This window comes from Colossoma macropomum, unplaced genomic scaffold (genome assembly GCF_904425465.1).
Source record: "Colossoma macropomum unplaced genomic scaffold, Colossoma_macropomum, whole genome shotgun sequence".
Classification (NCBI taxonomy): domain Eukaryota; kingdom Metazoa; phylum Chordata; class Actinopteri; order Characiformes; family Serrasalmidae; genus Colossoma; species Colossoma macropomum.
In genome coordinates this window covers 6,963,033-6,978,688 of record NW_023494800.1, presented here as the reverse complement: position 1 = coordinate 6,978,688, position 15,656 = coordinate 6,963,033, and the positions used below count along the sequence as shown (strand labels likewise).

Below are 15,656 nucleotides of genomic sequence, written 5' to 3'. Positions count from 1 at the left end.
TTTCCACTTTCTATATCCTCAGTTGGTAGCCCACTCAGTTATTACTGGTCCCCCATCCACCTGAGGGTGAGCTACCACATTACAGAGTAACCTTGGCTTAAGCCAGGGGTCGGCAACCCAAATGTTAAGAAGAGCCATTTTGTCCTTTTAGCAAAAATCAAACCACCTTGAGAGCCACAACATTTTATGCCCATTTTACCATCTTGGCTGTAAATATGTATCAGTGTGTGCTAATGTGTTAGTATAGGCTAACATATTTAATATAAATGAGAACACAGACTTACTTTGCTCTGCTTTAAGCTTCAGCTCAGCTAGAGCTGCTTTTCTCGCATCTCCGACAGGAAACTTTTCCAAAAGTAGAACAGTTTCTTGTAAAATGTCTCTCAACATTTGATTTTTTACAGGGCTGAAGTCGCTTCTCGTTCTCTAGGTTCTTGTTTGAATTTTCCCGTTCAGCAGGCACTACTTAAGGCGAAACGGGAAAATTCGAATGAGAAACTGACTTCAGCTTCACAACTTTTTAGTGTTTGACAGTTTCTCATTGCAGATTAAACATATCAGGAAACCAGCTGGAGTGATTGTAAATAAAAACAAGTCAATTCGTCTCCAAATGATCAATGTTCATCTTAAATCTTTTTCTGTCTTTTCATTAGCCATTAGCTAGGCGAGATTGTTATCTGTGTTGCTATGGTGACCAGCAGTCTGCATTGATCTTCAGGGTTAAAGGGTGAATTAGCAGTTCTACATTAACTCCAGCGTTTAAGACTATTTATTGTTAAAACTGTGTTGAACGATCAGCAGAGCTTTATTTTACTGTAAAGGAGGATTATTTTATTTTTACCTAAAAATCTAATTCTGCTGTGGAGCCGCAACAGGGCAGTAAATGAGCCGCAGGTTGCCGACCTCTGGCTCAAGCCAAAATGAGCTGCTGCAGAATCTATACAAATGCCCTTTGACTTCTGTGGCCACAGACAATTCCACAGTACTTGCAGGTGACTTGCAGTAAATGTTTATGAACTGCAAATTACAACCTAATGCCCGCTGGTGCACTGATAACCTTCTGACCACTGCGGATTCTCATCTACAGTAACTCAACCAAATCTCAGCTCCAAACAGGTCCACCGTGACAAAACCTCCACCTCGCCCAACGACACATCGCTCAGCTTGAACAGATCAAGCTAAACCTTTTGGAAGAGAAGGTCAAGGAGAGGACTGGGGTGAGATCTGCAGTTAAGACAGTAGGTGATTCTTCTTCAGAGCAATTTTCCTGTTTCCTTATTTAGTCACATGAAGTATCCGCTTTTAATGCCAAGGTGCTGATGATCACTGTGGTCACTGCACAGAAAGAGGATAAATGTGTGACCTTTGGCTTTATCCCCAAAGTTGGGCTTTTGTTGGCTGTTTTCCTTCAGTTTTGCCAAAATTTATTTTTGCCCAAAAAGAGAAAGATCCAAACAGTTTTATATTTAATATGGCAACTGCTAAAGAAAATATTTAAATTTATTTCATACATTTCGAAACATGGTATTCCCCAAACCTTTGACAGACAACCATACTACATTACAGGTGTAATGGGAAAAACAGAGAGAAAAAGAGAGAATGACAGAGTGTGGTGAAGGAGTATGGAGGTGATGATGTGGAAGTAGAGCTGGTCAGTGAGAAGTTCAGTGACATTTCTCTTAAAAGGCCACGGGTAAAGATTTCCCGACCAATTCACTAACAGCAAACCAGATGAAACGATGACACACGGCTACCAGGAATCAGAGCCCTCTGACCACCCTCCAACAAGCTCAGAGAAACTTGTGCAACTTGCGTCATATGCTGACCAGTTTCTTCATCACATCAAGAAAACCCTTATTTCTCAAGAGGCACAATACTAAATCACAGCTCTTATCAGCAGTATAGGGGTAACTGTTACGCTCAAAACTGTTTAGCTGGATGAGAGTTAAAATGACTCGGAATATAATCATATTATATTAAACGAACATGAACAATAATACAGTATAAAGTAGCAAGTTGTTGAAGTTGTATTGATTTGTTGAAACCACAAAAACATATCAAAATCAAACAGCTTCAACCAATCAGCTTTAGTCAACTAGTTTCAATAAGTGAGCTCTAACCAATCAGTTTTACTGAATTTCAATCAGCTTGAGGCCGTCAACTTCAGGCCGTCAACTTCAGGCCTTCAACTTCAGGCCTTCAACTTCAGGCCTTCAACTTCAGGCCTTCAACTTCAATCCATCGGCTTCAACCAGCCTCAACCAATCAGCTTCAGTCCATTAGTTTCAAAAAGTCGCCTTCAACCAATTAGCTTCAAACAGCTTCACTCAATAAACTTCAGTCAGTCAGCTTTAATCAATCAGATTCAATCAGATTCAATTAATCAGCTTAGACAAGTCAACTTCAGTCCGTCAACATTAGTCAACTTCAACCTATCAACTTCAGTCAGCTTCAACCAATCAGCTTCACTCAATCAACTTCAGTCTGTCACCTTCCAATCAGCTTCACTCAATCAACTTCAGTCTGTCACCTTCCAATCAGCTTCACTCAATCAACTTCAGTCTGTCAGTTTCAACCAATCAGCTTCACTCAATCAACTTCAGTCTGTCACCTTCCAATCAGCTTCACTCAATCAACTTCAGTCTGTCAGTTTCAACCAATCAGCTTCACTCAATCAACTTCAGTCTGTCAGTTTCAACCAATCAGCTTCACTCAGTCAACTTCAGTTTGTCAGTTTCAACCAATCAGCTTCACTCAATCAACTTCAGTTTGTCAGTTTCAACCAATCAGCTTCACTCAACCAGCTTCAGTCAGTCAGCTTCAATAAGTCAGCATCAATTATTCGGCTTTACGAATCAGCTTCAACCAATTAGGTTCACTTAGCTTGGCCCAATTAGCTTTAATCAATTAATTTTAATCAATTGGTCTGGATCACTGAAGAAGCTTGTACTGTATCTCAAACAGCCAACAGAAATCCAGATCCAGGCAAATCAAACCACAAAATCAAATAATAGAAACAGAAATCACGTATGACTGTTTTCTCACTGAGGAAACACTGTTCTCTCATCTGACCTCATGAGGAACGTATTTGTATCTGTCAATGAACATTGAATCCTTTCATACCCAGAGTCAAACATACCGTATTACTTAATAACGACATCACACACACCCACCCTCCAATTTACATATTCATCATGCTGTCAAATAAGTCAAAAGAAAGACCACCACTGTCAGTTACGGACAGTGAGGGCACACTTAGCACAGTATTCCTGATAAAGAAAGTAAGGAAAGGAGATGACAGATTGAAAGGCAGCTGCCACCTCACTCGCGTTAGTAAAAAGTCACGATGTAGGCTTACGGCCTTTCAGAAGATCATAATGGAGTGGCCATTATACACTGGTGGAAGCAGATATGTTCCGCTGTTTGACATCTTAATGAAACAGAAGAGTGCCTGCCACTGCAGCCATCAGTGGCCATCTTTGTTCACTGAATATCTGTACTGGCACATAGCAATTAACATGTCCAAGTTAATGGCCAAGGCTCCATGGCAGTCATCTTTAAACTGACCAAGATGATTCAAAGCCAAGAATATTTGGGAAAGTTTCTAGTGTCCCCACAAGGTGTTTTACTGACCTGTCACGTAAAGATTACAATACACTGATGCCTCAAGTCCAGATTCAGAGTTTTGATTAAGCTTGAAATTTTAAACTACACCATTTGAACTGTTACGCCAAGAACATTCTGCTAAAGTCCAACAACCCCACAGCACCAAAAGACCATTTCTGTTTGAACCTGACCAAAACAGACTGTAGTCCAACAAAATTCAACCCCCACCCCAACTGTGTCCTGACTGCAGCCAGTCAAAATTCTGCATGAACTATTCACTTATAATGTGCTGTAGATGGTTCTATATAGAGCCTCTGAAAGGGTCTCTATTCAGCACCAAAAAGGGTTTGTCTACTGATACAAGCTTGACGTCATAACTATAGCAGAACCCTTTTTACTGCTATGTAAAACCCTTTTCAAAAAGCTTGTATATTGAACCATCTACAGCGAATTCTCTTTCAATCTGAAGAACACATTCATGATGCAAAGAACCCTTTAAAAGGGTTTTTTGGGTGTTTATGGTTCTATGTAGAACCATTTTCTTTACTAAAAAAAACCTTTAAAGAACCATCATTTTCAAGTGTGTAGCCAGTTAAAATTCAGTCTGAACCTGACTGTAGCCAGTCAAAATTCAGTCTGAACTCGACTGTAGCCAGTCAAAATTCAGTCTGAACCCGACGGTAGCCAGTTAAAATTCAGTCTGAACTCGACCGTAGCCAGTCAAAATTCAGTCTGAACCCGACGGTAGCCAGTCAAAATTCAGTCTGAACCCGATGGTAGCTGTCAAAATTCTGTCTCAGTCCGACTGTAGACAAACATGATTTGATTGCAGCCCAAAATTCTCACAACCCAACTACATCCCAATAAAAGTCTGTCTAAGCTCAACTGCACCCAGACAAAATTCTGTCTAATCCTGACCACAGTCATACAAATTCTGCCTGAAAGCATCTGTAGCCTGAGAAAAATCTGTTTTAACTTGCTCAACACAATTCTGTCGCACCCTGACAAAATTGTGATAGAACCATAGCCCAAAAAACCCCACTGGCAAATAATTTAATTCAAAATAACGCAGGCCGATTTTTAACCACGTCACATCAAGGGATCACCAATGTGTTTGCAATACTGCATATCGCAGCTGCAATATGTAGCAATATAATTCCAATATGGTATTTTGTTCATGACATGCAGCCCTAGTCTTGATGACTAACAAGAACTAGAGAAAAGAGGGAACGTATAATTTCAAAGCATGAATGCAGCACTGAGGCATATTGGGGAAACTAATCACGGCCCTGGAATTGAGCTAAGAAGCTGAATCACTGAGGCTGACCTTAAACAAAGGCAAGACCAAACTCAATCTGCACAACTTCAGCGATCCATCAGGCTGTTATTAGTATTTATGTATTGCATTTAAAGTGGGCAAACAGCTGCATATTTAGAGAAAGCTTTATAGGCCTGCAATGTAAGGTGGAGCAGGCTGGGTTCTGGTTAATGCCCACAAAGTGGCAACACGGACTGCCTCACAGGCAAAGATAAATCAAAAACACAGTCAAGCATAAAATGAGGCTGGAAAACAAACATTTGGTGGCGGAGGACAGTAGCCGCCCATAAAGATCACAATAAAACAAGCAGTTTACACCTCTCCTTTGTAGCTGGAGGGCACCGGAAATGCAGAGGCTGCGGCCTGATGACGGTTTTTGCAAGAGAAATGATAGAAACACTGCAAAGGCCAATATATTCAAACAGATCGGTGCACAGAAGCATACCAAGGGTGCTTCAGACTGTGAAAGCGTATGGATTTTCACATGTTCATTGTGGCCATGAAGTATTGGAAACATGTGTATCTATTCTTGGAAGCATGCTGGGTGATAATCAGCTGAATCTGGGTGTGTATGGATTGGTAGCTTTTAATCTGACCCGAGATGATAAAAGACCAAAAACAGCTCCAATATTACTGACAGGAAACTAGTGTCCCCAAAAACGTTCTAGGGCTTTGACACATAAAGCCAACGTAGTAGAGCACAAATCGAAGACGAGTGATGATCATCTTCAGTGAGTTCACCATCATCTCATATCTTCTGTGAAAAACTGCACTCGAACACACTGTACAGACTGCAGCTAACACTTGACCTGCCTGCGTGAAAGGAAGTAATTCTACATACCAGAAGGGGGCAGTAGTCAGTATTTGTTATCAAAAAGAAAAACTGGAAGATCCAGTATTGTGGAAAAGATGTCAGAGCCAGTTTAAGGAGAGCCTGGTCACTTCCTATCTCCCCCATTATATCAAAAACGTGACAGCAAAACGCTAGAGGCCGCCCGCAAGCGAGTCCTCAATGAATGAGTGTGAAAGGAGCTTAAAATAAAAGATTAAACACTGTTCTAGACACTTATGTTAGAACTTGGCTTAATTTTGGAAAGTAGACAGGTGTTTTCCAAAAAACGAAGAAAAACAGTCATCAGTATCTTTCCGTTTTGGGCAGTAGGATGTAAAAATTACTACTATTGAGTAATGATTGGTTGTCATTACTGCTACTGAGCGCTGACTGTTCTGCATGCTGTTCGGCTGACTGGCTAAGTAAAGCGCTTTGCGCTCAGTGATGTCATGATTGTGCCTAAAACACTGATAGGAAGTCCTACAACTGAAGTTCAAAAGTGCATAAAAATATGACAGAAGTGTTGAACTATTTCATGCTGTTTTAAGAAAATCTGTGTTTTTTTCTACATAAAAACTATACAAATTATGATTTTGCACAAAAGCTCCATTGAGAACCATTGATTTTGGATTCGCTCTAGTGTCTGACAAACCCGGAAGACATTAAGATATAAGATGTGTTGTTTGCTTGTGCACTGATTGGCCAGGCTGAGCAGCCAATCAGAGAACTAGGGCTAGGCACTATGGCAAAAATACACCACGAAACTTCAAGACATTTTGTTGATACACAATATATATCACAATATTTAGATTTTCATTGGTCTGAGAAGCAGAAACAGAGAGCCAGCAGGGCCACATTTAAAATATATCAATAACTATGAAAACATTTAATTTAATTCATGGTTCCACACTTTGTACTGCGCTAAATCCAATTCTAACTAATTATGCTCTCTTTGCAATGAAACTGGAGATGCACTGATAGAGATGCAGTTTGGTCCGATACCGATGTCCAATATTTTTCATGTGTACAGCTGTCGGCGCTGAGACTACACATACCTTGATTAGCTTTACAGAGAAATCTAACATTTATTTCTGTAGATGTTACAAATGCAGCAAAAAGAATAAAATGCAAATATTTTATAAGCAAATATTTACCAAAATCAATATGATTCTGATATTTTACTGTGCATCCCTAAATGAAACTAGACAAACAATTGCTTAGTGTTCTTTAGTTTTTGCATCTGATATTTTCAGCTAATTTTACTTCATCATTATTTAAATGAAGTAACAACACTGTTTATGTGGGTTTAGGCTCCTCAACTCACCTCCGACCTGCAGCTGTTAAAGATGCTGACCAGACAGCAGACAGGATTCCATTAAGGCATTACGGTTCCTTTACACGAGTGAAACCTCAGTAATGTAGCTCGGATTAGATCCTTTGTTACGCTGCACAGTGCTAGCAAGTTGGTTCATGCTGCTCTCTTCTCTCACTAAAACTACAGCAACGCCCTTTTTAGCTGGATTACTTAAAAAGACTACTGATCAGTTACAGCTTGTACAAAACGCTGCTGCTACACTGTTATAAATAGAGGTTCTGTGCAGGTACATGTTCTATCATCAAGGTACAAACAATGTAAATCTTCCCTCAAAAGGTACAACAGTGGTTTTAGGGTCCAATTGTGAACCTTAAATAAGCTTTTCCAGGTGAAAAGTACATATTTGTATCTTTTCATAGCCAAATGTTTTAACCTTTTCAACTCCTTGAGACCACCGGTGGTTCCAAAACGCACTTCGTCATATTCTTCATAACTTTCATATTTCATAAGCTACATTCAAAAGGTGGGGGTTATATGAGAGCTGTAACTGTCTTCTTTCCAGTCAAATAGATGGGTGATGTAATTTTAAACCCTTATAATAAAAGAAGCTGAACTCACTATTTTTTTTCCTACTGAAAGTCGACCCATTTTTCCACAAATCTGGGCTATAAACTATAAACAGATGGCGTCTCTTCAGTGATCTGCTCTGTAAAAATGATTTTTATAAAATAATACCAAGAGCGTCTAAGATTTTTGGCTTTCAGCAGTGAATTGTAAGCATATAGCAACATGTGTATGATTATAAAACACATGTGCTGGTAATTTGAGGGGAACGTTTACCAAAAAATAAATAAATAAATAAATAAAAAATGTACATTAATTTAATGCAGTTACTGAATAATTTGCCTTACAATTTGGTGATGTAAATTCAGATGGACAAACCAAAATATACCCTGGAGAACAAGAGGTTAGAACAGAACACTAAAATAAAAGCCTGGAGACGAGACGGGGTGTGTGGAGTCAGTACAACCTAGAAAATATCATTTCAATGGATTATGGTTCAGTTATGTTCCCTGACTAAAGGTACTGAGATGCACCCTTGAGGGGACCACCCCAGTGACAGTTTAGTACCTTTATTTCTGAGAGTGTGAAGTGCTAACTCATAAGTAAAAGAGTGAATGGTAAACTGTTTTGCGTCTTTACTGTATCCTCTAGATCCGTACTAACCCAGAATGCCTGACAGATTTTATTCCAAATTCAAATCATCCTAAATTATTCCAAATTAAAGGAAAATTGCATAATTTTTTTCATTTGTTTCTGCACAACTGAAAGGTTTAACAAGTAAACAAATCATTCAGGGTGGTTTAGTGTGAAATACTCCATTCTAGTAACCTCACCAAGCAAAAACTGCTCACAGTGCTCACAGTGGTGGTGATAGGAACCAGACGTCTGAAGCCCTAAAACCTCCCTCACAAAAAGCTATTATATCCAGTGGTAATGAATACACTGCCTGTTGCCTGAGACATTGTTTTACAACAGTTTTGTGATAAGACTGTAATAAAACATATATTTTTTAAAAACCCATTCATGGCGGAAAGTTATATGCAGGATGTTGTGAGGCAAAATAGTTCCCAAAAAAATCATCCTCAACATTAAATATAAAAACTCAGAAGACACGTGTAGGTTCACTGGTGGTTTTGGATAGTAAATAAAATGGCTATATTTGTGCTGTAGAGATTGTGACCCCTGGTTCCCATCACCACCACTGTAACCAAGAAACCTGAGTCAGTATGTTTCTCTACAATGAACCGTTTCACATTAAAACACTCCGAAAGACTTTTCCCAATAACTGAATTATGCACAACATTTAAAAAATCTCTGGAGTTAAAATCCAAAATTCATCAGATCTGAAAGTGAAGGAGCAGCTTTCTGTTTTTATGCTCCAGATCCATCGGGTTCCTTCTGCGACAGCTTAAAACGTACATGTTTATCTATTATTCATATATTAATTATTTACTTTTTTTCAGTTATGCTTGCTCTATTTTTTTTCTGCTTTTTGTTGACGCACCTTGAGCTCCATTTCTATGTATGACAAATTCTACACAAATAATGTTTATTGTTATTATTATTGTTATTATTATTAAAACAAACAGGCATAACTTGCTGTCAAAAACTGGTCAGTACTAAAAAAATGTCACTGCAAGTGTTGAAATAAATGCTAAATTCCAGGAAAAGAAATCAGCACCACAGATAATATTGTGATGTAAACACAAGAAATGTAAGATAAGCATGAAAGACTGCATAATTCAGGATAAAGAGGTTAAACTAACAGTACAGCAGGACAAACGCACTGAATAACAGAGCAATGCTTTAAGGTCACATTCAAACTGTTCTAGACTTAACAAAACTGCAGAGCCTCCTTATAAATCTCAGTGTTTCACTATCCAAACAACTGCTTTCAGAGAAATTATGCCTTTTCACTCCGACTGTATTATATATGCTGAAGTCTCTAAGAATAAGTGGTCATTTAGTTGTCATTAAGACTGATCACTCTCCTGCAGGCCTTGAATCCTGTTTTAATTGTTCTCAAATTCTATTTTAGTGGGATTTTTTTACATTTTGTCCCTGCATTTCATAAAATTGTACACCGATCAGGCATAACATTATGACCACCTCCTTGTTTCTACGCTCATTGTCCATTTTATCAGCTCCACTTACTATATAGGTGCACTTTGTAGTTCTACAGTTACAGACTGTAGTCCATCTGTTTCTCTGCATACTTTGTTAGCCCCCTTTTACCCTGTTCTTCAGTGGTCAGGGCCCCCATGGACCCTCACAGAGCAGGTACTATTTGGGTGTTGGATCATTCTCAGCACTGCAGTAACACTGACGTGATGGTGGTGTGTTAGTGTGTGTTGTGCTGGTCTGAGTGGATCAGACACAGCAGTGATGCTGGAGTTTTTAAACACTGTGTCCACTCACTGTCCACTCTATTAGACACTCTATTACCTTGTCAGTCCACCTTGCAGATGTAAAGCCAGAGACGATAGCTCATCTGCTGCTGCACAGTTTGTGTTGGTCATCCTCTTCATCAGTGGTCACAGGACGCTGCCCACAGGACGCTGTTGGCTGGATATTTTTGGTTGGTGGACTATTCTCAGTCCAGCAGTGACACTGAGGTGTTTAAAAACTCCAGCAGCACTGCTGTGTCTGATCCACTCAGACCAGCACAACACACACTAACACACCACCACCACGTCAGTGTTACTGCAGTGCTGAGAATGATCCACCACCCAAATAGTACCTGCTCTGTGAGGGTCTATGGGGGTCCTGACCACTGAAGAACAGGGTAAAAGGGGGGCTAACAAAGTATGCAGAGAAACAGATGGACTACAGTCTGTAACTGTAGAACTACAAAGTGCACCTATATAGTAAGTGGAGCTGATAAAATGGACAATGAGCGTAGAAACAAGGAGGTGGTCATAATGTTATGCCTGATCTGTGTATAGGTTTAATAGTACTGCATCATTTCAATTAATGGCATATTTTTTACTGTGTCAGATTGAGTGCATGGCGTTCCAAAATGGAGATAAATAGTCTCAGCTTTAACTGCATTAATACCAATTCTTCATTCTTAAATCTTTCGTACCTGGATTCGAGCATTGTGGAGCATGAACTCCTGCTGTTTCTTCAGATTCTGGTCCATGGATTTGGAGAGTAAAAACCCCATTGTGGTGAAACTGAAAGAAATAACAGCAAAGTAGTGAGATATTCACCTCAATACACACAGCATCTGCAATGTTAACCCACTGAAATGTGAATTTTGAGTTGCCTGATCGGTTCAATCAGCCGGGCAGGCAGCTTCAGTGAAAGGAAAACATGAGTAACAAGTGCCTAACAAAGACGAGTAAAGAATAAGGGAGGAGACGACTAAAGAGTTTTGTCATGAAGAGTCAACAAGTTGATTCATGCTGTTGTCTTTTTCCCCCTGTAGTGGATTACCTAGAGGAGGGGTGTCAAACTCAACCACTAACAGGGTCATATTAAAAATCTAAACAAATCCGTGGGCCAGCTGTGTTTTTATTTCAGGCACTGAATCAAAACCTTGACCTGTTCAAAAATAATTTGAAATAAAAACAAATTGTTTTATATAAAACAACAGACTTTATATAGAACAATAGGCAACATTGCTACAGAAACTGTTAAACCTCTTTAAATGCCCCCAATGTATGGTAGGTCTTTAACCCTGCCTGTTTGCTTGAGCTCGACACCTGGCATCTTTTCTTTTTACGGTGCTGTCCCATAGACGCGCATTATGTTGCAGTGCATGCTGGGGACTGTAGTGCAGCTCATGGTGAACTAGGCTAATGTTAACAGAAAATCTAAATAATTTCTTGGGCCAAATAGGAGTGTACCATGGGTCTGACTAGGCCCCGGGCCTTGTGTTTGACACATGGGACCTAGACTATTGACCAGTTACAGCTTGTAGAAAATACTGTTGCTAAAGCACTAAAGCAGATAAGCACAAGGGAGAATATTACAGCTGTTTTGTGTGATTACAGTGTCTGTTTCTAACAGATCCATTCCACACCAGAGCGTCTGACAGATTCTACACCCCTCGCCCCTACCACTTAGCCCTAGCCCTCCATTTTGCGCACTCACACCTAGGGGTAGGGTGTCCCGATTTTTGTTGAGATAGAGGGCAAAGTTTGGGGCTACATGGCCCTCCAAACGGAGGATTTTCATGAGCAAAACAAGAAAAACCAGCAAGACGGCGGCGCAAGCGACTGGAGAAACCCACAAATGTGAGTATTTTCTCCTTTAAAAAATTACGATAACCACTGTATTATCTTAGTTTAATGTGGTTTCAATGCATTACGGTTCTTTTCTTCATAACAAGCATAAAAGTACACAAGCAGTATGTTGATGTCTCGGTAGCTAACTAGCTAAATTTCCTGTTCCACCTTAAATGGTGCAGCAGTTACATTCTGGCGCCTCAGGCATCACAACTGATGCTCCATTTAAGGTGGAACGGGAAAGTTCAAACAAGAAGCTGGTGAACATCGGACTTCATCTTCATATCACTGAAGAATGAGGGGTGGGTGATAATAAATAATTGACCCCCCCCGCCCCCCCCTCTTTGAAGGCATATGATTCCCTTAATGTAACTAAAGCCCAGCAGTGGCTATGTTTACATGCAACGATTTTTGCCAATCCGATTGAATACAATCCGATTACAGATTTAGACTGAGGTGTTTATATGCACTCTATTCAACAATCTGATGGAAAATCTTCGTTTACATGCTCACTACAAGTAATCCGATGCAAAATGACGCGCATGCGTGGAGTAGCGCTTAGAGTAAACGTTACCATGACAGCGAACATCACGTGAGGTCCAGACCAGTTTCTGCTCCGCCATGTTGAGCGGTGTAAACTTTCGCCGTGACGCGACGCACACGCGCAGAACATACTTACACGTTCCGATTGGAATGTAATCGGATTCAGGCGTTTACATGGCTATTATTCTTCTATTTAACGGATTATTTAGAAGTTTACCCACCTCGTTTAATCGGATAGAAATTAGCCACGTTTACATGCAGCCTGATAATCCGTTAATAATCCGACTAATAGCTCAATCGGAATAGAATATGTCCATGTAAACACCTCAATCGGAATAGTCTAATCCGATTGAGGCCATTCGGAATACAATTTCTATCCGATTAAACGAGGTGGGTAAACTTCTAAATAATCCGTTAAATAGAAGAATAATAGCCATGTAAACGCCTGAATCCGATTACATTCCAATCGGAACGTGTAAGTATGTTCTGCGCGTGTGCGTCGCGTCACGGCGAAAGTTTACACCGCTCAACATGGCGGAGCAGAAACTGGTCTGGACCTCACGTGATGTTCGCTGTCATGGTAACGTTTACTCTAAGCGCTACTCCACGCATGCGCGTCATTTTGCATCGGATTACTTGTAGTGAGCATGTAAACGAAGATTTTCCATCAGATTGTTGAATAGAGTGCATATAAACACCTCAGTCTAAATCTGTAATCGGATTGTATTCAATCGGATTGGCAAAAATCGTTGCATGTAAACACAGCCACTGTATTCCGAATGGCCTCAATCGGATTAGACTATTCCGATTGAGGTGTTTACATGGACATATTCTATTCCGATTGAGCTATTAGTCGGATTATTAACGGATTATCAGGCTGCATGTAAACGTGGCTAGTGAGGAGCTGAACTTTACTCTCCTCTGCTATCACTGCAGACTGGCAGGGTCGCCTACAGAGCAGCGCTGGTAGCTGTTAATGAAGTAATGCTCTTCTTTATTTGAGGGTTTTCCCATATGGTAGGGGAAGATTTCAACAACTACCCGTTGTAACTTAGACACAAGGGGCAAGGTGACACTCGAAAACAAGGGGTAGGTGTAAAAATAAATGGGATTGGACCTAAATCAAATCTTAAACTCTTAAACTCTTAAAGAAGCAGCTTTCTGCTGTTTCGCTCCAAATATTCATAGTTTTACCTGCTCAGGAGTCAGGAGCCTCCTGACAGTTTATAAAGAACTTATTTACTCAGTTTCCAAGCAGTTTTTGCTGGAAAAGTTCTACTGGACACTTTCATGAAGCACCTTGAGCTCCATTTCATGCAGTTCAGATTGATGGAGAACCTGCTACTGTCACAAGCGTCCTCACAACAGAAGAACCCTTCTTGGTGCCACACAGAACCATACACAACCCACTCTCCATCAATCTAAAGAACCATTTCACCAAACAAAGAACCTCTGAAGCATGTAAACCGTTCTTCTGAGTGTTCAGACGGTTCATGGTTCTCTATAGAACCACTGCCTTTACTACAGAGCCCTTGAAGAACCATCTAAAGAGTGTACAAACAAACAAACTTGCTTTGCCTTGATTCCAGCTACACCAGTGACCCCACTGGTTTATTACAGCAATAGTGCCGTTTCTAAAAGCTGAAATAATCCAGATTAATGCGGAGTCAGAGGCTCTTCTGACTGGGTCATGTTTGTTTGTTTGTTTGTTTGTTTGTTCGTTTGTCATTTAGAATCTATAAAACCTTCGTTTTGAAATGAAACGCTTATATTAGGTTAAACAGCAGGAGAACAACAACAGGACTTACCCTCAAACTCGCTGCGTGTCAAAGTGTGAGACGTTAATCTGCTGTTTGATTATGTTTTATTACACTGTAAATCTTGACACATGTACACACATACAATCCCGCCACACATCCGGCTCAGCCCGGAACGGAGACTCGCGGCATTATGGGAACTGTAGTTTTCCACGCACAGCCTTACACACAACTTTAATGCGACTATCACTATGAGAAGAGAAGCTTTTGAAATGATCGTGATTTTTTATTATACGGGCCAAAATCTATATTCACGATGGAAAAGCGGGGTTAGAAATGCACCCAGGTTTGTTTTTAAGTTGAATATATTTAAACAAAGAATGAAAAACCCTTGACCTCTTGTTCTCCAGGGTATATTTTGGTTTGTCCATCTGAATTTACATGACCAAATCTTAAGGCAAATTATTCAGTAACTGTATGAAATAAATGTAAATTTTTATTTTATTTATTTATTTATTTATTGATTGATTGATTGATTGATTGATTGTAAAAGCTCCCCTCAAATTATCTTATTTTATCATCATACACATATTGCTATATGCTTACAATTCACTGCTGAAAGCCAAAAATCTTAGACGCTCTTTGTATAATTTTATAAAAATAATTTTTACAGAGCAGATCACTGAAGAGACGCCATCTGTTTTTAGTTCATAGCCCAGATTTGTGGAAAAATGGTCGACTTTCAGTAGACAAAAAATTTAGTTCAGCTTCTTTTATTATAAGGGTTTAAAATTACATCACCCATCTATTTGACTGGAAAGAAGACAGTTACAGCTCTCATACGACCCCCACCTTTTGAATGTAGCTTATGAAATATGAAAGTTATGAAGAATATGACGAAGTGCTTTTTGGAACCACCGGTGGATGAGATTTTAGCAGAGCAGCTGTTTATTATTATTATTTTTTTTTTTTTCCATTTTTCTTTTCACACCTGTCGTCTAATTTGCCTTTATTTTACTTGTAATCTTATTTCAAATTAGCATTTTTAACTTGTAGTTGGTTACTTTTTATGATATGCTGTATAACTGTTCATTTTTTTAAATAAAAATACACACATTATCCAGGTGTAATTCAGGCTGCATTGTGGAGGTGTGATGACATTTTCTGGCCAAATTTTAGCCAAATGTTTAACCCATAAGACAAGACTCTTCTGTAAATCCCTATTTGCTATTTTCAATGATTTATTTAAATTAATTACATTTTTCATGTCCCTACAGACAGGTGAAAATGGCAAAACTGTTACATACGATAGACGCTTGAAGGAGACAGATGTTGTTTAGTTCCTAGTTGTTTACAAATATTTTGCTAAGTACAGTATTTTCATTTAACATTATTTTCTTCTTCTTAAGCTGGCTAGGCCTATACTGAGAAACAATAGTTTGATATCCATGGTATAATGGATAGAAGATAATTGAAAAAAGATTAAATA

At 39.4% G+C, this 15,656-nt stretch overlaps 1 protein-coding gene across 2 annotated transcripts in view; it reads right to left on the bottom strand.

Annotated features, from left to right (window-relative positions):
• The window catches only part of plgrkt (plasminogen receptor, C-terminal lysine transmembrane protein), a 30,363-nt gene that overhangs the window by 14,402 nt on the left and 305 nt on the right, over positions 1-15,656 (bottom strand). Inside the window, exons 1-2 of one of the 2 annotated variants that reach the window (XM_036587740.1) lie at positions 14,219-14,337; positions 10,721-10,811 (exon numbers count right to left, since the gene is read on the bottom strand). In XM_036587740.1, coding sequence (XP_036443633.1) covers positions 10,721-10,801 — 81 coding nt within the window. In that variant the 5' untranslated portion in view covers positions 10,802-10,811; positions 14,219-14,337. Of the gene's footprint in view, positions 1-10,720; positions 10,812-14,218; positions 14,338-15,656 lie in introns of those variants that run through there. The other variant, XM_036587741.1, reaches the window with a different exon arrangement.